Genomic DNA, 23447 nt, shown 5'->3' with positions numbered 1-23447 from the left:
AAAGAGGAGAGCACAGAGGCAGAGAAGGAAGTGTCAAGAAAGCAAAGAGTACCACAGCGTGAGTGCTACCATGCTGACAGAACTCTGAGGAGTGAGTCAGACAGCAGCTCTGGGCCTTGAGCTCCCCGTCGGGACTGTGCCGTGTGGGCCCTGTGAAGTCCTTGTTTACGTTAGCCAGAATGGAGTGGTTACAGAGGTTCAACTGTAAGGGGATGCCCGAGAGGCTGAGGCATCAGCGTCGGAGAGGAGGGATGGGCAGAGATCCTCCATCTGGTGTGAAGAGTGCAGCCACGTGCATGCTGCCTGCTGCTCGGGCAGCCCCAGAGCTGTTTTGCAGTCAAGCTGGGGTGGGTTTTGGGGGGAGGGGGTTGGGGCATGGAACACCTGGACCAGATGGGGGCACAATGACTCATTACCCTGGCATTGTGTGAAGGGGTAGAGAAAGTAGAAAGGAAGCCTTAATGTGGGGAGAGGAGGTAAGACACCAGTCGGCTTTAGGGCAGCAAGATGCCTGCCTGCCGGGAGCCTCCTTGTTACAGGTCACACTCAACTTGGGAGGGCATTAGGAAGAGGGCTGGAAAGAGAAGGGAAAACTGAGGAGAAGCCCTGAAAGCTGTGGAGAACATCCCTAGGTTGAGAGGGAGGAGCTGGTTTTAGTGGAGGCAGAGGGATGGAAACAGGAAAGGTTCTTACTATGCTAGAACAGAAAAGGCCAAATGCCACAGAGACTTACAGGAAGTGACTGTGTGTGTGTGTGTGTGTGTGTGTGTGTGTGTGTGTGTGTGCGTGCGCGCGCGCTGAGACAGGGTTTCTCTGTTTAACAGTTCTGGCTGTCTGCAAACTGGATTTGTAGAACAGGCTGGCCTTGAACTCACAGAGTCACTTCTGCCTCTCCAGCGATGGGATTAAAGGCGTGCGCTTTTAGGCACGAGGCAGGAAGTGACTTCTGCTGTGGGGTTAAGGGGGTGGGGCTTATGTAGTGGCAGAAATCTCAGGTCAAGTAGGCTGGCCTGTCAAGCAAAGCAGGGGCCCAGGGAATGCCACCCTGCAGTAGGCCAGGATAGGATGGGGTTGTGGGGGGGGGGTAGAGGGAACATACTCCCTGACTTAGTCCCTTGCTGGGAACCAAATCCAGCCCAGGTCTGGACAAAGGGTACAACTGACAACCAGGGCAGGGACAGCAGAGAGGCCAGAGTGAGGCAGAAGGCAGGGCATCCTAAGAGCTGAGAATCTTTCCCCAGACAGGACAGAAGGGCAGGCTTGCCATAGAGAAGGACTAAGGCACCAATCTCTACAGGAGGAGTAGATGGCTCACACAGGGTTCTGAGTCCCATCCGGGACCCTCAAAGGCTGTTACCAGCAAAGCCACAGCGCATACTCACAAGAACCAGGGCAAGCTGGGGCCAGTGGTGGCGCACGCCTTTAATCCCAGCACTCAGGAGGCAGAGGCAGGTGGATCTCTGTGAGTTCGAGGCCAGCCTGGTCTACAGAGCGAGATCCAGGAAAGGTGCAAAGCTACACAGAGAAACCATGTCTCGAAAAACCAAAAAAAAAAAAAAAAAAGAAAAAAAAGAAAAAAAAAAAAAAAAAAAAAAAAAAAAAAAAAAAAAAAAAAAAAAAAAAAAAAAAAAAAAAAAAAAAAGAAAGAAAGAAAGAACCAGGGCAAGGGAGCCAGCCCCAAGGCTACTCACCTGGGATGCCCGCCCCCGACGGATCCTCAGACAAGGTGGGGAGCATTTTCTCCCACGCAGCCCAATTCACTTCCTCCACCCTGCAGTTGACAAAACAACTCTCAAGTTCAGGGAAGCTAGCAGCAGCCTAGCAAAGCCTAGCTTTGCCCCTGGGAGGGATCATCACCTCCTCCTCCTCCCAGCGGACTGTACAGATAATGAGGAAGATGGTTTTGTTTTCTTTGTTTCCACCCACATCCCCACAAGCTCTGATCCTGTGACTCTTGGATTACAACCCCTAAGGCCAGATGTCCGCGTGGAGGAAGAGGCAGCCTTCTCCCCAACTGTTCGCAGTGTCTGGCTTTCCCAGAGCCACCAGGGGCTTGGGAGTGAGATCAGGTTTGTCTCTGAGGTCGTGGGCTCTCAGGGCTGCTTGTCAGGGATAAAGCCCTCATCTCCTCCCTTGCTCAGCGGCTGCCCATAAAGATGTCGGCTGTGGCTGGGCATTAGTCACCACACTCCCTCTCAATCCCATCTTCTCTGAACATTGAAAAGCTTGGTTTCCATGCAAGGGGATATAGCTCCAAGATCAGACCGGAAGATCTAGGGATGAGGGTAGCCAGAGTGACCCCAGAACACTGGCTTCTTGGCCTGAGAGAAAGTCAGGAATCACCAGGGAGGGACCTTAAGTTTTCACCACTGGGATGGCCGGGCTGGCCGGGCTGGCCGGGCTAACACACAAGCAGCAGCGGCAGCAGGGCCAGGGAGGGCATCTCTGAGATCCAGCATCCCTGACCTTCCCCGCCCAGACGGAGTACTCGGGTTCTCCTCAGCACCTCTGATCCATCCTGGGTCATCCAGGCCCCGCCCCGCCCTGCCCTCTTGGCTCACCTGAAGCACCAACGCTCATCAGGTGCACCGTCCCATCTGGTGCCCACTTTCAGCAGCCTCCCTGAGCGATGCTTCCTCCTCCTGCACCACCAGTAGCCATTCTCCATCTCCAAGACAGAGATGGCTTTCTGGGGACAAAGGACACATCAAACAAAGCAGCCTGGGACCCTGCCTGGAGGAAAGATGCCCTCACAGAAGGTTCCCCATCTGTAAACTAAGGAAAAGTCACCTCAGGTGGTGTTTGTGCCATACACATAAGGAGTGCTTAATAATGGCTTGTTCTTAGGCACTTCAGACTCCAGAGCGTATCCCCTCTCCCATGTGCATGCCCAGTCACACACATCACAGGGCATCCCAGACCCCACTGGTGCCGGCACTTGAGACTCAAGGAGGAAATGGCCCGAGGACAATAATAACGTGGCAGGCAGCAGAGTCCAACCTCCAGGGCAAGGCTCTCCGTGGCCAAAACCTACACAGCCTTTCTTTCATCAAGTAAGACCTAGCTAATGCTTCTAAGGGGCGCGCGTGCGTGTGTGTGTGTGTGTGTGTGTGTGTGTGTGTGTGTGTGTGTGTGTGTGTGATATCAGACCCTCCCGATCATTCTTCCCTCCTCCCACATCAATCTAACCGTATTTTACATGTGTGGAGCTCAGGAGGGGCCTTTGTCTTGTCCTCCACGGGGCTCTTACTGCAAAGCCCTACCAGTAATAGGCATTCAAGACACTTGATATGCAGGCATGGTAACTCACATCTGTCATCCCTCACTCACAAGACTGAGGCAGGGGGGTTGCTGTGAGTTGGAGGCCAGTCGGTGATACATAGTGAGACTTTGTCTCCATAATAATAATGCCAATGGATCATGGTAACCGACTCAGTGAACACCTGCTATGCGGCAGGCACTGTCCTGGACACTTCCTATTCCCACGCTCCTATGAGCCTCATAAGAACCCTATGAAGGAGTGAATGGCTACGATCTAGAGGCTGGCCCTGCTGGGCTGAGCCCATGTGCCTGGGTGCTGGGCCCTCCGCAGGGTCCCCAGGGTGAGAGAAGAGCGCCTCACGGGGCCCATACCTGCAGCTTCCAGATGCTCCAGCTGTCAGTGGCAACGCTGTTGACGGTCTCGCTCATGAGGGCAATGAGCATGTTGAGCAGCAGAACGTAGGTGAGAAGGACGTAGGCCAGCAGCAGCAGCAGCACCACCCCACGGAAGCGCAACTGCTCCTGGAAGGCCAGCTCCCCCATGCCAATGGTGAACTTGAAGAGCTCTAGTGAGGCATCCAGAATGCCCCCATACGGGACCGCCTCCTCTTCCTGGCCCAGCATGGGCTGTTCTGTCACTGTGGTGTTGTTATCTGCAGGAGCTTTGGGCCTTTGGGCCTCCCGGCTCAGGCTCACCAGGGCTGTAGGTAAGTGAGAAGGCAGGGGAGATGCTCAGTGGGTAGAGGTGTTTGCCTCCAAATCTGATGACCTGAATTTGATTTCCCAGGTCCCACTGATGGAAGAAGAGAACCACTTTCCCCTCCCCCTCCTCCCTCCCTCCCCATGTGTGTGAGCATGCACACATGCATGCACGCACGCACGCATGCACGCACGCATGCACAAAATAAATAAATGAATAAATAAATAAAATTTAAAAATTTTAGAATTGTGTGTGCCTGTGGTTATCCCCAGCCTCTCAGGACAGAGAAAGACAGATTCCTAGAGCTCACTGACCACGCCAGTTAAAAACCAGCAAGCTTCCAGTTCAGTAAAAGACACTGTCTCAAGGCAATAAGACAGAGAAGAGTAGCAGAAGACACCCTGCCTCCTGCGCAGGTCTCTCTGCGTGCATGTACGTAAGTTCCCAGACCCACATTCGCACACATGCGTGGACTACACAGGAACACACACACTCAGAGTGTAAAAGAGTCCTTACCTACAGCGAAGCCGAAAAGGAAGACCAAGTAGACCAGCAGGAATCGGAGCAGGTCTCGCAGAATGACCTGGGACACATGAGCCCGAGGGGAAGGACTGGGTGAATGGCCCCCAGCATACGGACCCTACACCCCATAAGTGGGCTCCTTTGTACACACACCCCTCCCACAGACAGTGTGTGCACAGACACAGGTCATTCTGAGCAGAAGGAGCTTTTAAAAGAATCTGCCTCCAGCTCAGGTGAAAGTGGGTGAAAGTGTTTACCCGCAGGCATGTGAGTCTGACTTTGATCCTAACCATTGAACTATTCCTCCGGTCCCGGTCCCTATTTTACCAGAAGTTTTAAACCCCAGGCACCCACCTGCTCCCTACTCCCTCCCCCACTCTTGGCCTGCTTGGCATTGCAGTCTCCTGGCTGTCTCAAGCATCGTCCACTTGCTCTGGTTCTTTTTCTCCACTTGTATTGTTCCCTCTGAAGAGGATGCTTCCCCCTCCACTCTGAGGTGGCTGACTCATCCTTCCAGGTCACCACTAATGGACTGTGGGTCTATCTCAGAGGTAGAGTGCTTGCCTAGCTTGTCTAAGGGTCCGAGTCCCATCCTCTACACTGCATCAAAAGAAAACATAAAAACTCCCTCTTCAGCTGAGGGGTGGTGGGTGGTGTGGTGGGTGGTGCACACCTTTAATCCCAGTGTTTCGGAGGCAGAGCAGCAGATCTCAGATCTATGTGAGTTCGAAGCCAGCCTGGTCTACAGAGCAAGTTCCAAGACAGCCAGGACTACACAGAGGAACCCTGTCTCAAAAAACAAAACAAAAGCGAGTTGTGGTGGCGCACGCCTTTAATCCCAGCACTCGGAGCAGAGCAGTCGGATTTCTGTGAGTTTGAGGCCAGTCTGGGCTACCAAGTGAGTTCCAGGAAAGGCGCAAAGCTACACAGAAAAAAAAAAAAAAAAAAAACACCTCTTCAGAAAGGGTTTTGTACACCATCTAAAGTCCTATCTGCCCCAGTCATTCTCCATAACACTGTTGTGTGTGTTTCCTCTGTGGGGTCTTGTAGTCAGCAATATCCTAAACTGTGTTCTTAGCAATTTCATTCCCCACACTGGAACATCAGCTTCAAAAGAGGAAGGACTTGTCTGTTTTGTTCACTGCTGTGTTCCCTACGTAGAAAGAACCAGGACCATGGTGGACGCTCCTAAACACTTGTGAAATAAATGGGTGCAGACCGATGCGAATGTCCCCATGTCCCAAGACTCAGACAAATGGATAAGTGCCCATGAAAATATCATCTGCTCCTTTATGAAAGATGCGCATGTTCCTATGTGGACACCTGCCAACAAGTGTATGTGTGTGTGCATCTGCATATGTAGGAAGACATCCAGGTACATGCAGGCCCACGCCTGCAGTCATGTTGGGCAAGTGTGTGGGTAAATGGCACATGGGCATTTACAGCTCATGCTCTCTTCTGCTCAGGTTAGCTGTAGAGAGGACAGCTCCTGCCTCATGAGGCCAAAAGGAGTCTAGTGGGAGGTGGCGTCCGGGCCTCCGTAGTCTGGTGCGCCTGGTCCACCCCCATCTCTCACCTTCTGGATCATGACACTGTAGATGCCTGTGTGCTGGAAGCCGCGTGTGTAGTAAAGCAGGTTCAACCAGCCCAACACCAGGGATGACACGAGCAGGGGGAGGTGCCATTCAGTCTCCACGAAACGCAGCACCTGGGACAGCACGGTCAGCAGAGCCTGGACGAGGCTGGGTGGGGACGAGATGTGGGTCAACTTCCGGGCCACTAGGCAACAGCCCCACCCCTGACTGCCTCTACCACCTCAGATGGACTCCATCTGTCTGGAGCTGGATCAATCATAGCCTGACCTCCATCCTGGACAAGTTATTCATTTATGCTCTGGGCTTCCTACTTGGTTTTGGTTTTTTTGGGTTTTTTAGTTTGGGGTTTGTTTTTTTGAGACAGGGTTTCTCTGTGTAGCTTTGGTGCCTGTCCTGGAACTCACTCTGTAGACCAGGCTGGCCTCGAACTCACAGAGATCTGCCTAGCTCTGCCTCGCCTGTGCTGGGATTAAAGGCGTGTGCCACCACTGCCTGGAGGCTTCCCACTTGTAATCATGATACCTGAATCAAACATTGAGACACTCCATGGAAAGAGGCTAGGCAAAGATGGGAACCTGACAGGGCCCAACCACGCTGCCCGGGAGCCAGGGGTCCCAGGTCCGGCACACACTCCTATCCTTGCCGCCTAGAACAACTTGGAGTCCTGGGTCCCGGCCTGCACAACCAGCTTGGTGCTCACTGCCACACCCGCCACACCCAGACCTCAGAGACAGTATGGGAAAGGAGAGATGCGCGTACAAGAGGATTTCAAAGTAGCTGTCCATGAATGAGATCCAGATGAACAGACGGCGGCGCCAAAAGTACCATAGCTGCGGAGGAGAGAGAGGTCAGAGTGTGTGAAACTTGCTCTTCAGATCTGAGCGCAGCCAGGCTGCCCCTGTGGCCGGGACTGCAGCTCCCCGACGTGCTTCCAGTTATGGCCACCTGGCTAACCCACCTCAGTGCCTAATACTGTATAGCCTTTCCCTCACCACCCCCACCTCCATATGTAGCTTGTGCTGGATAGTTTTATGTCAACTTGACACAAGCCACAATCATCTGAGGGAACTCTAACTAAAAAAAAAAAAAAAAAAAAAAAATGCCTCAGTAAGATCAAGCTGTAGGCAGGCAAGCCTGTAGGGCATTTTCTTAATTAGTGATTGATGGAGGAGGGCCTAGTCCATTGTGGGTGGGGCCACCCCTGGCCTGATGGTCCCGGCCTGCGTGGGAATTTGTTTTCCCAGCAGTGAATAGAGTATACTTAACTCCCTGTGAAGTTCTGGTTGCTTCCTGGTGAACTGGAAGCTACACTGGAGAAACAGGAAGGAGGTCCTTACCTGGCCCAGTAAGAGGTAAAAACCCCCAAGCAGAATCAGGATGTGGCCCAGCAGTAGCATGGAATCCCCAAAAGTCGCTTTTGATGCGGGAATGGCCGGCTGAAGGGACAAACGAACACTCTCATAAGACCTAGAGTCTTGGGTCCCCTCCCCGACAGCTAGCTGTCCAAGAGCCCTGGGGGAGAAACTGTTCTGAGCCTTCACTGTGGAGAGGCCCCTCTGAGCATCAGAGAGGACATGGGCTCTGGGGCAGGGCCCTGATTCCAGTCCCTGAGAAGCATATGATAGAGCGGTTATTAGCATTGGGTTTGGAACCAGATTTTCTGGCCTCAGGTCATCTCTACCACTGCGAGTTTTTATTACCATAGATAATATATTAACCTTTCTGCGCCTCTCCCTGACCTCAGTAGTAAACTAAGAATGGACAGTCCTTCATCCCAGAGGGTGCTGTGAACAGTCATTAGTTAACACATGCTAACCACTGAGACTCTTGACTCACATCTGGCAAGCATTCAGTAAGAATTAATTATCGTTGCTGTTGTTACCCTAAGGGACTGTTTCCAAGAGCTCTGGGTATGTCCTTCAAGTCACCTAAGCCTCCATGTCATCTTTGGTAGGTTGGGATGGTGCTTCCTGCCCCTTCCCACTCCAGGGTTGCTTCTAGCAGGTGTGCCCCGGGACGACCCCACCCAGCTCTTGCCTTCTCCAGGGAAGGCTGGTGGTAGGCAACAATGGTGAAGACCAGCATGTAGGCCAAGTAACAGGCGAAGTTGAAGAAGAATCTGGGGATAAGTCGATCCCATTTCTCCTGCAGAAGCTTGTTCAGTGGCTCTAAAACCACCATGCGGTGCCGGTGCTGGGCGGGAAAGGGAGAATCAAAGCACAAGGTAGGAAGGACACAGCACCCACTTCGTGGCAGGCTCCACGCAAGGGCCAAGGGAGATGGAGAAGAGCAAATTCGGAACAGGTTCCAGACCCAGGACCCCTGGAAGGCGCCTCCCTCCCAGGTGCCTCCGTTCCAGCGCTTGTACTATGAAGTGGAGGAAGGCTTGCCCTTTGCCAGAATCTCTAGGCAGCCCAGCAGCCCGTGGACTTACCGGGCTCCTGCAGTGAAAGGCGATGATTTCCAGCACCGAGTTCTTTTCCCAGCTGTCCACCGAGGACAGGTCATACAGTGATACCCGGACAGGACCGTAGCACCACTCAGTGAACTTTCGGGAAAGGGGCTGGTACAGTCCTGAGAACTCCCGCTGCAGAATGTGCCTGAAAATCTGCAGGGCAGTCACATGAGCTCACTCACCTGCTAGTCACCTTCCCTGCATTAACGCTATGCCAGGGCCAGACAACATGGTGGGCCCCCACAGAGCACATAGGTCCTAGCATGTTTCAGCTCTTACAGATATCCAACCAAGGGTGAACTGTCAGGTTTACATGCCCACATATGCATAGGCTGACAGGCAGCTTGGCTCTGTCTTCCCGTGGACTTCTTTCCTGAGTTCCTCAGATAGAGCAGAGATCCCAGCAGGGGACGTGAGGTTACTTGAAATCCGAGACCACCATGTTATTCGTATATATGTGTGCGGTGTGTGTTCTTTAATTTCACACATGAGGAATGAAGACAAGAAGGATGCAGACTGGGGAGTGCCTTTTTAAATATATATATATATATATAATTTGGTTTTTTTGTTGTTGTTGTTTTTTGAGACAAGGTTTCTCTGTGTAGCTTTGCGCCTTTCCTGGAACTCACTCTGTAGCCCAGGCTAGCCTTGAACTCACAGAGATCTGCCTGCCTCTGCTTCCCAAGAGCTGGGATTAAAGGCGTAAGCCACCACCGAGTTATATTTTTTAAGATTGATTTGTGTATACAGTGTTCTGCCTTCATGTATGCCTGGAGGCCAGAAGAGGGCACCAGATCTCATTATAGATAGTTGCAAGCCACCATGTGGTTGCTGGGAATTGAACTCAGGACCTCTGGAAGAGCAGGCAGTGCTCTTAACCTCTGAGCCACCTCCCCAGCCCCAGAACTATGCCTTTAAAGGTACTTGTTTGTTTGTTTGTGTGTGTGTGTGTGTGTGTGTGTGTGTGTGTGTGTGTGTGTGTGTTTCACCTGCATGTATGTCTGTGCACCACATATGTGCAGCACCCACGGAGGACATAAGAAACTATTTGACCCCTGGGGCTGGAGTTACAGACAGTTGTGAGCTGCCCTGTGTGTGCCAGGAATCAAACTCTGCTCTGGAAGAGCAGCCAGTGCTCTCAACCGCTGAACCATCTCTGCAGCCCCAGCCAGGCCTTTAGACAACAAAGACAGGTGCACACGCTCCCGCAAGAGCACCAGGAGTTGAGAGCAGGATACAGTATTAAAATTGTTACTTATGTTTATTTTATTTTGACCTAAAAAATAACCCCATCTGAGCCGGGCGGTGGTGGTGGATCTCTGTGAGTTCAAGGCCAGCCTGATCTACAGATCCAGTTCCAGGACAGACATAGCTAGAGAAACCCTGTCTTAATAAATAGCCCTCATTCTTAACACTGGCTATATGCACACTTCTGTGTGTGATATGAAACATCCTGAGAATAAAATGTAGAGCCTCACAAGGCACTTGGGAGGGAAAAGGAGAGCTGGGCAATGCTTATTCTTTCTACCCAAAGTACTTTCAAACAACTCAGTTTTAGACGTTAAAAATAAAACCATAGGGGCTGGAGAGATGACTCAGTGGTTAAAAGCACTTGTTCGTCTTACCAAGGACCCTGGTTCAGTTCCCAGCACCCACATAGTGGTTCACAATCATCCATAACTCCAGTTTTAGGGTATCCAATACCCTCTTCCTACCTCTGCAGGCAAGTCACTCATATACATAAAATAAATAAATCTAAAACAAATTTTAAGTAAGCTAAAAATAAATAGCAGCACCATGTATGAATGATGCATGCCTATAATCCTGACACTGGGGAGACTAAGGTGAGCGATCAGGAAGAGTAAAGGTATTTGCTATCAAGCCTGATGACCTGAGTTTAATCCATGGAACCTACATGGCAGAAAAGGAGAGCCACCCCCGCAAGTCACCATCTAATTTCCATATACATGCTATGGCATGTGTTCACATTTATATACACACACAATAAAATGTGAATAAATAGAGTTCAAGGGTGACTTAGGCTGATAAGACTCTGTTTCAAAACAAACAAGCAGAAAGAAAGAAATTGCGAAAGTCTGGAATAAAATATAGATAGGTGTATGATATATAATGATAACACATGCATAATCGTGTTATTATATAACATACACTACAAGCTACATACCGAGATGACTAATCTTCTCAACAGGGTCTAGAAGCACTGAAGAGACAAGTCTCCGGGCATATATATGAGTAATTGTCTAGATTAGGTCAATAGGGATGGAAAGACACACTCTACATGTGGATGATGACACCATCCCATGGCTGGGATCTTGGGCTAAATAGAAGGAAGACAGTGAGCTGCGCACCAGGGTTCATCTCTCTCTGCTTCCTGGCTGCAGCTGCGATGTGACCAGCGCCTCATGTTCCTGCTGTCCTGCCTTCCCTGCCACGGTGATGGGTATCCTCAGTGTGAGCCAAAGCCTTCCTTCCTTAGTGGCTTTTGTCAGGTGTTTTGTATAACAACATGGAAAGTAACTAATAAACACATGTAGCAAGTACATATAAGTACAATACTGGTGCCAGAGGGATGGCTCCGTGACTAAGAACAATGGCTGCTCCTCTACAGGACCCAGGTTCAAGTCCCAGCACCCACATGGCAGCTCACAACTATCTATCAGTCCAGTCTCAGGGGAACTGACACCCTCTTCTGGCCTCCAAGGGCACCAGGCATGCATGTGGTACACAGATACCCATGCAGACATATTAAAATATTACATATATAATCTTGTAGAAAGTATTTTTTTTCATTCAATAACTATATTGTAGAAAATGTTAAGTAATAGGAAAACCAAGAAATTTAAAGGAAAAGATAATTCCACCTGTATACACAAAAGTGCCATTTGGTTTGGTTACTCACACAGGGACTAACCATATTGCCAAGGCTGGTCTTGAACTCTTAGGCTAGAGTGATTGTCTTGATTCAGCCTCCCAGGTAGCTGAGACTATAGGCAACCATGCCAAACCACACACATAGGAATACTTTAAATTCTACATATCAAAAACACAGAGAACAACAAAAAAAAAACCTACTACCATCTTTTTTTCTTTTTGTTGATTGATTAACTGGTGGATTCTTTGGTTATTTTGAAGCAGGTCTCACTCTGTGGCTCTGGCTGGCCTGCAACCTGTTATATTGACCAAACTGACTTAGAATTCATAGAGAGCCACCTGTCTCCGCTTCCTGAGTGACCATATACTTTAAGGAAAATATTATTTATTTTTATGTGTACTGGTGTCTGTGTACATACCTAGGGAAGTGACAGAGGTCAGCTCCCTGAGGCTGGAGTTCCAGGCAGTTGTGAGCTGCCTGATGTGAGTGTTGGCAATCTAACTTGGGTCCTCTACAAGAACAATATGTGCTCTTCACCAATGAGCCTCTTCTCCAGCCCCAACCATATCATTGTTTTTCATATAGTGTTTTTTGTTTTTTTTTTTTTTTTTTTTGGTTTTGGTTTTGGTTTTTCGAGACAGGGTTTCTCTGTGTAGCTTTGGAGCCTGTCCTGGATCTCGCTCTGTAGACCAGGCTGGCCTCGAATTCACAGAGATCCGCCTGCCTCTGCCTCTCGAGTGCTGGGATTAAAGGTGTGCGCCACCACCGCCCGGCTAGTTTTTAAAGCTTATGTATAATGAGAAAAAAAATGTGAATGTCACAGTAGGTAAAATCTGAAAAAAACCTAATAGCAAATGAGACAAAATGTAGGGAAAAAAGCTATTGGGTTAGTGTGAATGAAAATGTCCCCCAGATGCTCAGGTGTTTGAATATTTGGTTCTACCAAGTTGGTGATGCTGTTTGGGTAGGTTTAGGAGGTGTGGCCTTTCTGGAGGACATGCGTGACTGCAGGTGGGCTTTGAGCTTTGAAAGCTGTGTACCATTCCCAGTTCCTTCTCCGTTTCCTGCTTGGCTGTTGAGCTCTCAACTTGCTATTCCGGCCACCATGCTTGCCTGCTGGCACACTTCCTTACCTTGATGGTGATGGACTCCTGCCTCTGGAACTCTATGCCCAAATAAACCCTTCTCCAAGTTGCCTTGATCATGTTGCTGTTATCACAGCAGTAACTGACATAGCTATCTCCCGGATGCTGGAGCCATCACTCAGTGGTGAAGAGCACTTGATGCTTCTGCAGAGGATGAAGGTTCAGTTCCCAGCACCCACATGGCAGTTTATAGTCATCTGTCACTGCACCTTTTTTGGCCTCCATAGGCACCAGGCATTCTCCCAGTGCACATATGTTCATACAGACAAAATACTTATGTACGTAAAATAAAAATAATCTTTTTTTAAAATGTCGTTTCTTGGGAAGAGGCAGTCATTGTCATCCCGTGAGCCTTCCAGGTACCAATGGATAGTTTGAAACCTATGATCGCACAGATGACCCTATTTAAACTCAGTTAAACAAGACAAGACAAAAAGAACTGAATGGGAGAAAGGAATGTAAGGGGACCGATTGACAGGAAGGGTGGGGGGGATGGATAATGAAGGGCTCAGGGTGGGAGGGACCGGAATGCATTATATACATATGTAAAGTGACTGCCTGATTCCTGCAGGATAGGGAACAGTACTCACCTCAATTTTGCCCTCCTTGGCAGCCAGCTTCAGAGGTGTGAGGCCTTGATGGTTGCAGATATCTTCAAGCTGCACCGTGGGGCAGAGGCGGGCCCCCACTTGGAGAAGCCCATCATACATGTGGATCACCAGTGCACTGTTCTCAGGCGAGTTATCTGCAATCATTACCAGAGCATGCAGGACTGTGTTGCCCAGGGAGTCAGCGGCCTCGAGGCTGGCAGGCTGGTGTGGGTTCTCCAGGAGGTAGGTCACCACATCCCACTGCTTGGTGCACGCGGCCAGAGAAAGAGGTAGCTCACCTGTGGAGCAAGAGGGCAGCTTGAAGCTGGGCAGGTGGCCCATGCCTTTAATCCCAGCACTCGGGAGGCAGAGGCAGGCGGATCTCTGTGAGTTCGAGGCCAGCCTGGTCTACAGGGTGAGTTCCAGGACAGGCTCCAAAGCTGCACAAAGAAACCTGTCTCAAAAACAAAAACAAACAAACACAAAAGGCAGCTCGAGCTCTGGCTTCCACCTGCCACTCTTCCTGGCCCTCGAGCAGAAGGCCAGGTCTCCTGAAGCAGATCAGGAAGAGTGAAAGGCAGACAACAGGTCTCCTCCTCCTTGCCTCTTTCATTCTCCTCTGACAGAGTCAACTCACTACCCCTTAATGCAAATTCTCCTTGATTATGTCCGTTTTGATTGGGTGGGTTTTTGGTTTGGTTTTGGTTTTTGGTGGTAGTAGTAGGTCAGGTCTTGTTATTATTAAAAATGGAGCCCAGGGGGATGGGGCCATAGCTCTTTTAATAAAGTGACCGTCACAGTGGGATATGATGTCACCTTTAATCTCAGCACCTGGGAGGCAGAGGCATCTCTGAGTTTGAGGCAACCATGGTCTACAAAGCAAGTTCCAGGGCTACACAGAAAAAAGACCAAGAAAAAAAAAAAAAGCCAACAACGACAGAGAGAGAGAGAGAGAGAGAGAGAGAGAGAGAGAGAGAGAGAGAGAGCACCTGAAATCCACACTGGCCTCCATACTCACTTGAACACACATCAACAAGTATTAATATATGTACCACACACACATACTTTAAAAAGTCGAACCCAGGGCCTTTTGCATGCCAACCAGATGCTCCACCGAGTTACAGCCTGGATCTGCCCACTGACTCTTAGCACAGACTAGTTCTTGCAGCCCATCCCCTCCCTAGTCTGGACTTGGGTACATGCTGAGTTTCCCTGGCCAAAAGGAGATCAAGCATTCCTTAAACAAGTTGTAATTTAATTAGTCTGGTTAGAAGCAGGCAGACTGGGCTCCAGGACCAACTCTGCCAACCACTAACCATGTGACCTTGGACAGCGCGATACCCACTCTGTGCCTCTAAGAAAAGCTCCCTCACCAAAATAGAAACAAGTTCCTTGGTGCTTTTGGAAGAAGCGGCCACAGGCCCGGAGGTGAACATCTGCTCCGTTCTCTACCAGCAGCTTCACACACTGCAGGCTCCTCTTCTCTATAGCAATATGCAGCGCACTGTGGCCGCGGTAGAACTCATCAGTGCACTGGGCGTTGACAAGGGGCTGAGGATTGCCGGAATTCTTGTCAATCTGCAGCAGGGGCAGGATGCAGGCATTGATCCCATCCTGAAGATTCAGCACAGCCTTCATCAGGCACGTCTTCCCCGTGGAGCCCTCTGCAGAGAGAGAAGGGGAAGGCATAGGCAATGTTCAGGCCCAGCAAGGCTGGACCATCTGCCAGTTTGTACTGCAAATCTAGGCTCCAGAGTATCCCATGGGAGGATATAAAAAGATCGCTGCTATGTGCAACTGGTGGGAACATAGCTTGGCTGCAAGATAGTAAGACTCCAGAACACAGGCATTAAAATACCACCAGGCCTGACTACAATTTCTGCCTTAACACCAAATTTCTAGGGCATAATTCAATACACATGTAACATTATCTCTGTGGAGTTTGGGTGGTGGAGTGTGTGTGTGTGTGTGTGTGTGTGTGTGTGTGTGTGTTTTGTTTTATTGCAGGGTCTTACTTTGTAGTTCTGGCTGGCCTCGAACTCATAGAGACCCACCTGTCTCTGCCTCCCAAGTGCTGAGATCTAAGGCATGAGCCACCACACTACTCTGTGACATTCATTATCTTTCCGTGAATATACAGGGCAGGGCTGAGGATATTGAGTTTGAACTCCTGCACCACATCAAGCCAGTCATGGTAGCACATGCCTGTAATTCCAGCACTGGGGAAGTGGAAGCGAGATCAGAAAATCAAGGTTGCTGGGCGGTGGTGGTGCATGCCTTTAATCCCAGCAATCGGGAGGCAGAGCCAGGTGAATCTCTGTGAGTCTGAGGCCAGCCTGGTTTACAGAGCGATATCCAGGACAGGCACCAAAACTATACAGAGAAACCCTGTCTCGAAAAAACTAAAACAAAAAGAAAATCAAGGTTATCCTCAGTTACATAGCTGAGGCTAGCTTGGGCTATATGAAACCCCTATTGGAGAAAAAAAAAAAGTGCAGAATTTGCAAATGGTTCCCTCACTTCATGACTCTGACTCCTTTAGCAAGTGATGTGGGCTCTTTTAGCCTATTTTCCTTTTGGATAAAAGGAAATATTCTAGGGTTATTATAAAAACTTATGAGAATAGCTGGGCGGCGGTGGTGGTGGTGGTGGTGGTGGTGGTGGTGGTGGTGGTGGTGGTGGTGGTGGTGGTGCATGCCTTTAATCCCAGCACTTGGGAGGCAGAGGCAGGTGGATCTTTGTGAGTTTGAGGCCAGCCTGGTCTACAGAGCGAGATCCAGGAAAGGCACAAAGCTACGCAGAGAAACCCTGTCTCGAAAAATAAAAAAAAAAAAAAAAAAAAAAAAACTTATGAGAATAACAAACAAAGTGCTCAGCGCACCTAGGGCCAAGCGTGTAGCAAGTTGAGGTCCCAGACTCCAATCTGAGCAGTCCTGTACAGGCACTGATTGATTAAATGCAGTTCAGTCTACACCGAGATCACCCGACCATGAAGCTAGGTGTGGCAGAACAAGCCTTGCAGCACTCAGGGGGCTAAGGCGGGAGACAAAAGTCAAGGCTAGCCTGAGCTACCTAGTGAGACCCTCATCTCGGCAACCAAATAAATAAATAAGATGTATCCAGTAGAGAGGGGAGCAGCATATTATAAATTATTGCATGTGGCAACACTTTATATATATATAATCTTCTGGACAAATCTGAAAAGATGCCAAGCCATTAGCAATGGCCCGGGGTGACAGGCTTTTTTTTGTTTCTTGGCCTTACACCTTTTCTTTACCATTTGAATCTTCTAGAGTACACATTTTTTTCCCTTTGGAATTTTTTTGTTTGTTTTTCGAGACAGGGTTTCTCTGTGTAGCCCTGGCTGTCCTGGAACTTGCTATGTAGACCAGGCTGGCCTTGATCTCACAGAGATCCACCTGCCTCTGCCTCCTGAGTGTTTATTTTATAGTACATGCAGTCCCATGAAGGCTGGAAAAGGGCATCAGACTTCCAGGAACTGCTTTTATAAATGGTTGTTAGCTTCTGTGTGGGCGCTGGGAACCTAATCTAGGTCCTCGGGAAGAGCAGCCAGTGCTCTCAACCACTGAGCCATCCCTCCAGCCCTGAGAACAGCGCCTCTCTGATCCTCAGTACAAAGGATACCAAAGGGTAAGGGGCTACCTGTGTATGCCGAGTCAGTGAGGTACTTGCTGGTCCGACACAGGTACTCTGGCAGTCCAGCCAGCTCCTCAGGGACACCCCGGGAGACCACACTGAAGAGTCGGTCACGGTCAAAGCGGTTTGGATCCTGCTGGCTGTGGAGAATGTGTTTTGTGACTCATGTTGGAGAAAGGCCACAATCCCTCCTGCACAAAGCCCCCTCATACATGGGAGCATGGTCAGTACCCCTAAGCACTGCACCTCGGGTTACACAGGAATTCTTTGGAAGGCTTCTCTCTCCTAGGGCTCCTAAAGCTCAGAGCTCCAGGTGAGGAGAAGAAACCCATTGGGACATTAATCTGCTGCAATACTATGGCTCTACTCCTCCCAGGCAACATCAGCATCCAGTGCATCATCTTTCAAAAGACTCGTTATCCCACGGGGATTACTTCAGCTCCCACACCTTGCAGTGGCCCTCGAACATTTGTATGGGTCTGGACAGGGTTTCTCTGTGGGTTGTATGAGGTGCCTGCACACTAAAAGCTGCATGCATCCCTGACTTTGGAGATGAAATGGAAACGGGGATGGAGATGTAGCTCAGCAGTGAAGTGCTTGCCTGGTTGGCATAAGGCCCTCAGTCCATCAACAGCACCAGAGAAAAAGTTGAGAAAAGCTCCTCCTCCTTCTTCTCAGAAAGCACCTGCTCATTAGTTAAAAGTCTGCTCTATTCATCTTCACTCCGGCCCTACGGGTAGTGAGTCACCCTTCTCCTTTAGGCAAACAAGTAAAGCAATTTACCTAAAGTTACACAGTGCAGAACTGGGGTGCCATGGGGGGCTGCCCCATCTCTCATCCCCAAGAGAGAGTCTCCGATGGGCAAGCAAGATGCTGCCCAGAGATAAACTATCAGGCTCACCCAGCACTAAATATCACAGGCTGACCATGGTTTTACTGAGAAGCCACACTTCTGGGAAATCTCTTCCACAGAGCCCAGCAGAGGCCTCCTGTGGCGCATCAGAAACACTCTGGAATTGTCTTGCGCTGGGCACAGGTGCTTAGTGAGATGGCCCCATCTCCTTCAGAGGTCACCTAACCTCTCTTGACTTCCTTTACTCTTTGAAAAGTGGAAATAGTCAAGGGTTACTAGAAGGATCCAAGGAAATATCATCAAACAAAGTGTATAGCCCATACAGTGGGCCTGGCACACAGCACATTGAGTCCCCAGATGAGTCTAGGCAACCCATTCCTAGGTCATGTCAGTACTCACATTGGCCTGCCTAACTCTGGGGCCCCTGGAACTATAAAAAGAAGAGATGAGGGGAGAGAGAGCAAATTAAGGAAAGACAGCTACTCCATAATTTAGGGACTCTTAGGTCCCAGCTTAACATCTTGGAAAGCTGGGCATAGTAGCACATGCCTGTAATCCCACCACACATGAGGCTGAAGAAGGAGGATCACCTCAAATTGGGGGCTAGCCTGGGCTATGGGGCAAGATCCTGCCTTAGAACAAGAAAGCAAACAAGCAAGTCCTCTGTGGAATGAGCTGACCCATAAAGACTGATGACTCTGACACACAGGATGACTAATGGGGTCATCCACACTTGAAGCCACGCAACCACGGTGTATCTAAAGCCAACCCTCACATCTGCAACGCCACACAGGTATGTGTCTGCATCATCCTGTCTAGATGAGCACCAGTCACCCAGTTAGCCACATGGCCACATGACCTTGAGGGGCTCTGCCGCAGCCGTGTGGTCTGTCTGCTTGGAAAATGCACAGCCGTTTGGACAGTGCTTCCTACCACCAGGGCAGGAATAGGAAAGCAAAGACAGGCTTTGAGGGGGCGGGCATCGTGGAGCCCAGGCTATCTCTATTAGGCCGGCCACACTCCTCACAGATGCCTCCACGCACCTGTCTGTGACGCCGTCAGAAATCTGGCCACAGTTCTTTGGCACACACAACATAATGGGCCAAGGCTGGTGGCCAAATCTCAGCGATGAGCAAGGAGAAATGGGTTTTCCTGGCAGTCTTGCTGGCCCGTGAGGATTCTGGGAAGCCAAGTACAGTTCCCTAGCAGGGCTGAAAGCAGTCCCACCCCACACCCCCACAACTCACTGTCTAATCGGTAGCAAGAACACAGGAAACTAAAAGCACAGATGACGATAAGCAGAAGCCTACTGTCTGCAATGCTCAGGGTCCACATTGCCTGAGTGACTATGTCAGCTTTGGAGCAAAGCAGAGACGCACTCAAGACATTTCCAGATGTCTTTGTCTCTCCCTGGATGCCCTGTGGATCCAGCTACCACCCCAGCTACCACAGGGACAATAATGGGTGGGAGTCAAAACATCCGCAAGGGGGATTTGACTGTCAGTTGCATACTTGGTACTGAATGAGAGTGTCCCTACCAAAGAGCATCATCTTGGCAGAAGGCCAAGTATGGAGAACATTCTGGAAGGAGTAACCCAAGGGGAGTAGAATGTGGGACTTAGGAACCAACACAGCCAGTCTATGAGGAAGACATGTGCTGGATTGGTCACTGAGTGACTTTGGAGTGCTGCGTGGGAGCCTCTCTTGTCCCATCCAAATCTGCAGCCTTACCCGGTGCCTAGTCCCTTTCGGTAGTTGAGATTCACTTTGATCTGCGGGGAGAAATTCCGGTCCTCGCCCTGGAATGGCGATTCCATGGGAGGTGGCTCACGCTTTCCTTTGTTGACTTCAGCACTGTCTTCTTCATGGTCGCCATCTGATGTCTCCAGCCTAAAAGCTGGGGGGTTGGAGGGTGAAGTCATACTGAGAGAGGACGATGCTCCTTACAACTGGACCTTCTGTGAGACTGCAGATGTCAGGACTTCCTTCTCTCTCATGCCTCGGTGGGGCAGGCTTGCCTGGGGCCTGTGGAAGGGGATGCTGATTGTTAAGCATGCACAGAGTGCTTCCAGAGAACCAGGGTTCAAATCCCAGCACCACATGGTGGCTCATATAGCCCTTTGGAACTGGAGTTACAGAGGATCCAACGTGTTCTTCTGACCTCCACAGGCACCAGACACGTGGTGCACAAACACTCATGCTCAGAAAATAAATAATAAATTAATAAAATATCTTTTTAAAAAGTGGTAAAGGCACTAGGCAGTGGTGGGGCATGCCTTTAATCCCAGCACTTAGGCTAGCCTGGTCTAAAGAGTGAGTTCCAGGATAGCCAGCGCTATAGAAAGAAACCCTGTCTCGAGAAACAAAACAAAAAAAAAAAAAGAGGTAGGAGCAAGAGGGTCAAGTTCAAGGTCATCCACAGCTACATAGAGTTTTAAGCTAGCCTGGTATACTCTGTCTCAAAAATTAAGAGGAAGGAAGGAAGGGAGAGAGGGAGGGAGAGGGAGGAGGGAGGGAGGGAGGGAGGGAAATAAGGAGATAGTTCAATCAGTGAAGTGTTTGCCACACAATCAGAAGGACCTGGGTCTGGATCCCCAGTCCCCACAGAAAAAGCCGAGCACTGAGGCATATCTTTAATTTCAGTGAGGAAAGGCAGAGACAAGAGGCTCCCTGGCCTCACTGGCCAGCCAATCTAGCTGAATGGGTGAGCTCAGTGAGAGACCCTGGCTCGGACAACGAAGTTGAGAGTGATGAGGAAGACAGTCCAGACCTACCTCTGGCATCTACACACATACACATACACAAAAATAAAAAAAAAAAAAAAAAAAAAGAGAGAGCCGCACCGGGTGGTGCACGCCTTTAGACCCAGCGTTCAGGAGGCGGAGGCCAGCCAGGTCCACATAGTGAGTTCCAGGACAGCCAAGGCTATACAATGAGACCCTGTCACAAAACAAAGGAGAGGGTTGGTGGAAGAGCAAGCAGCCCCACAGCACAGTTAGCCAGACAGGAGGGGCAATGAGCCATGACAGAGAAAGGATCTGCTGGGAAGCAGGGGCCTGACAGGGTTGTCCCTTTGTTTTTTTTTTTTTTTTTTTTTTTTTTTTTTTGGGTTTCGAGACAGGTTCTTCGTAGCTTTCCCTTCTGGACTCATGTAGGCTGTCTCGAACTCATAGAGATCCGCCTGCTCTGCCCCGTGCTGTTAAGCGTCCCCCCCCCCCCCCTTGATATTACCTCTCAGGAAGCCATGGGTGTCTTTAGCTTCCCCCTTGGGAATTTCTGATATTTAAGAAACCTCAACCCCTGTTTGTGTTCACAGCCCCACCCTTTCTCGATGAGACATCAAGCCCGGTGCCCAATGGTTCAGACAGATAAAACTTCAGTTGCCGGACCAGGACAGGCCACTCAACACTTTATTGCAGAAAGGGAGATTCTCCAGTTGAACCACTATCAAATTTTAGGGCCAGCACAACTGAGGCGCAGAAAAAGGAAGCCAGCTTCCACCTCACTTTATGTCATGGTGTTCCCCTTTAGTTCTCAGGGACCAATTACGTTTCTGTCTGACTCATATCTGAGGGCATAGATGCCACCTCTGTAGGGGCTTTTTAGACTGGCAAGCTTCATCTGCCTTCCCACCTCAGACTCCATACTGGGTCTGGGGTTAGCTGACTGCTAACCTCAACCTCATCAGAAAACTGCAACCACAGCCTCCATCACGTGATCACAGTCTGGGCCTGGTTAGAGCTGGGGAGCCTCTGTCTTCCTCAGAGTGCAGAAACAGGAAGGCAAGAATCAGAGCCGGGTCAGGGGACAGCGGGGTGGAAGAAAGGGGTAGGGGCAGGTAGGTGGAAGGAAGGGACAGAAGAGAACAGGTTAAGAGATGAAGTCCCAGTAGCCTCAAAGAATTGGGTGGGGCGTTTTCCACCACAGCCAGGGGACCTGACTGGCTACCTCCACTAGCATTTGTGACCCTCCACCTTTCTGCCCACATTAGAGTATGGGCATCCTCCTTTCGTGCAGCCTAGCTTCTGCCCTCAACCAAAATCCTGGTCCAAATCTGACACCATTTTCACCCCCCAGCAGCAACAACTGTCTCCCTGGCTTCTTCCCAACCTCCTGGGATCCTCATTCTGGCAGCAGAGGAAGAGGCCTGGAAGTCCCGGGAGCCGGAGCCCACACAGACCCTTGCTCCAGGATGGAGATGCACGGAGAGCCACCCCATCATCATTCACTGTCAGACTTCCAGGCGCAACCCCCTAGGACATCCCTAAATTGCCAATCGACTTACCACGCAGGCTGAAGGCAAGGCGTGGCGGCGGGAGGCTGCAGGCCACTAGGATCGCCGAGCCTAGCGGGGCTCTCCGGCGGCGGCAGCGGGGACTAAGAGAGAGGAAGTGCAGGCAGCCGGGAGGGGCGCGGCCCGGCGCTGACAGCAATGGGCTGCGGGAACCTCCGCAGCCGGCTCCGAGCTCTCTCGGTGGTGTCCACCCTCAACCTGTTCGTCGCGCACAGTGGCCAGTGCGGGCTGAGCGCCGACCGGTGAAGGGCCGGTGACTGGCCATCAGATTTATCTTCTGGACCACTGGCCACACCCTGCTCTGGGGAGACACGCCCTGCCCCTTCATCGGTGCACTTTCACCCCGACTCATGGCCAGAGAAGCCCCTGGGGCGATCAGAGGCAGCCCTAGGGTGCTGGGACCTTGGCTCGGGTGGGAGCTGGCATGGGTGTGGGATTCGTTCCGCAGTACACTGACCCCCCACCCCTCCTGGGTCTTACCACTGTGTGCCCTCCAGCAGTCGTGAGGTTCATAACTGGCGGACCCGCAAACGAGGGAGAGAAGAGTGTGATAGCCACGGGGAGAGAAGAGGTTCAGTCTGACTTTTGTCTCAAAGAGTGCAGCCCCACCCATCCAGCCTTCTTTCCATCTAGGGAGAGATTCCCTCAGCATCCTGACCCCAGGGATCCCCCAAGGCTCCAGTTTCCATGTATAAAGGCACTTCCAGAAGCAGCCAGCAGGTGGGGACAGGGAGGCCATCAGGAATGGTTGAAATTGCACACTTCGGTCCTGCCCTGGAGAACTAGGGCTGTCTCGCGCCCGCGCGCACTCCCCGCTTCCTCTCTCCCTTCCCCTTCTTCCCACCCCCTCCCTCTCTTCCTCTCTCCCTCCCTTTCTCTCCCCTCTCTCCCCGTCAAGACCTCTGTCCTTGTTCCATGTCCACAATTTTGTGTGATTGGTATTGGTCCAAACCACTAATTTCTCTCCCCTGAGAAAGCTCCACACTTCCAAATTTGTCTTCCTCTCACGCCTCATCTTATATGATCAACTAAGGGGGCCTGCTAAAAACATAAACCAAGGGCCAGCGTTTAGCACTTAGTGGCATGTGTAAGGCTCTGGGTTTGACCCCCGGTATCAGTAAATGAAGAAAAACTAAATAACAATAAACAGACAAACAAATAAATAAACGCCAAGTCAATCCACTCTTCCACTCAAAGCTACTTTTCCATAGTACTCAGAATAAAATGCAGACTTGGTACAACAACCTCATGCCATCCAGACACCCTGTCCTGGTCCGCCACCTTCACCAGCCCACACTCCAAACCTGTACCATCCAGCATGGCAGTCATGAGCCACAGCAGCTACTCAGATTTTCGTTTGGTGTACTCTTTCATCTGAGGCAGGGTCTTGATATGTAGACCAACTGTGGCAATCCTCTTGCCTCTCCCTCACAGTGTGGGGATTAGAGTTGTGTGCCGCCGTGGTTGGTCACCTTTCAGATG

At 50.5% G+C, this 23447-nt stretch overlaps 1 protein-coding gene across 2 annotated transcripts in view; it reads right to left on the bottom strand.

The window, feature by feature from the left end:
• The window catches only part of Trpv2 (transient receptor potential cation channel subfamily V member 2), a 25603-nt gene extending 3006 nt beyond the window's left edge, over nt 1-22597 (bottom strand). Inside the window, exons 1-15 of one of the 2 annotated variants that reach the window (XM_037200741.1) lie at nt 22446-22597; nt 21957-22048; nt 19403-19696; nt 16825-16958; nt 14535-14825; nt 13162-13460; nt 8513-8686; nt 8116-8271; nt 7416-7514; nt 6838-6908; nt 6060-6225; nt 4478-4544; nt 3634-3962; nt 2562-2689; nt 1692-1771 (exon numbers count right to left, since the gene is read on the bottom strand). In XM_037200741.1, coding sequence (XP_037056636.1) covers nt 1692-1771; nt 2562-2689; nt 3634-3962; nt 4478-4544; nt 6060-6225; nt 6838-6908; nt 7416-7514; nt 8116-8271; nt 8513-8686; nt 13162-13460; nt 14535-14825; nt 16825-16958; nt 19403-19593 — 2185 coding nt within the window. In that variant the 5' untranslated portion in view covers nt 19594-19696; nt 21957-22048; nt 22446-22597. Of the gene's footprint in view, nt 1-1691; nt 1772-2561; nt 2690-3633; nt 3963-4477; nt 4545-6059; nt 6226-6837; nt 6909-7415; nt 7515-8115; nt 8272-8512; nt 8687-13161; nt 13461-14534; nt 14826-16824; nt 16959-19402; nt 19697-21956; nt 22364-22445 lie in introns of those variants that run through there. The other variant, XM_037200740.1, reaches the window with a different exon arrangement.
• Nucleotides 22598-23447: the final 850 nt, after the last annotated feature.

This window comes from Peromyscus leucopus, chromosome 8b (assembly GCF_004664715.2).
Source record: "Peromyscus leucopus breed LL Stock chromosome 8b, UCI_PerLeu_2.1, whole genome shotgun sequence".
Lineage (NCBI taxonomy): Eukaryota > Metazoa > Chordata > Mammalia > Rodentia > Cricetidae > Peromyscus > Peromyscus leucopus.
Note: the sequence above shows the minus strand (reverse complement) of the source record. Positions and strands in the feature narration are given on the sequence as shown.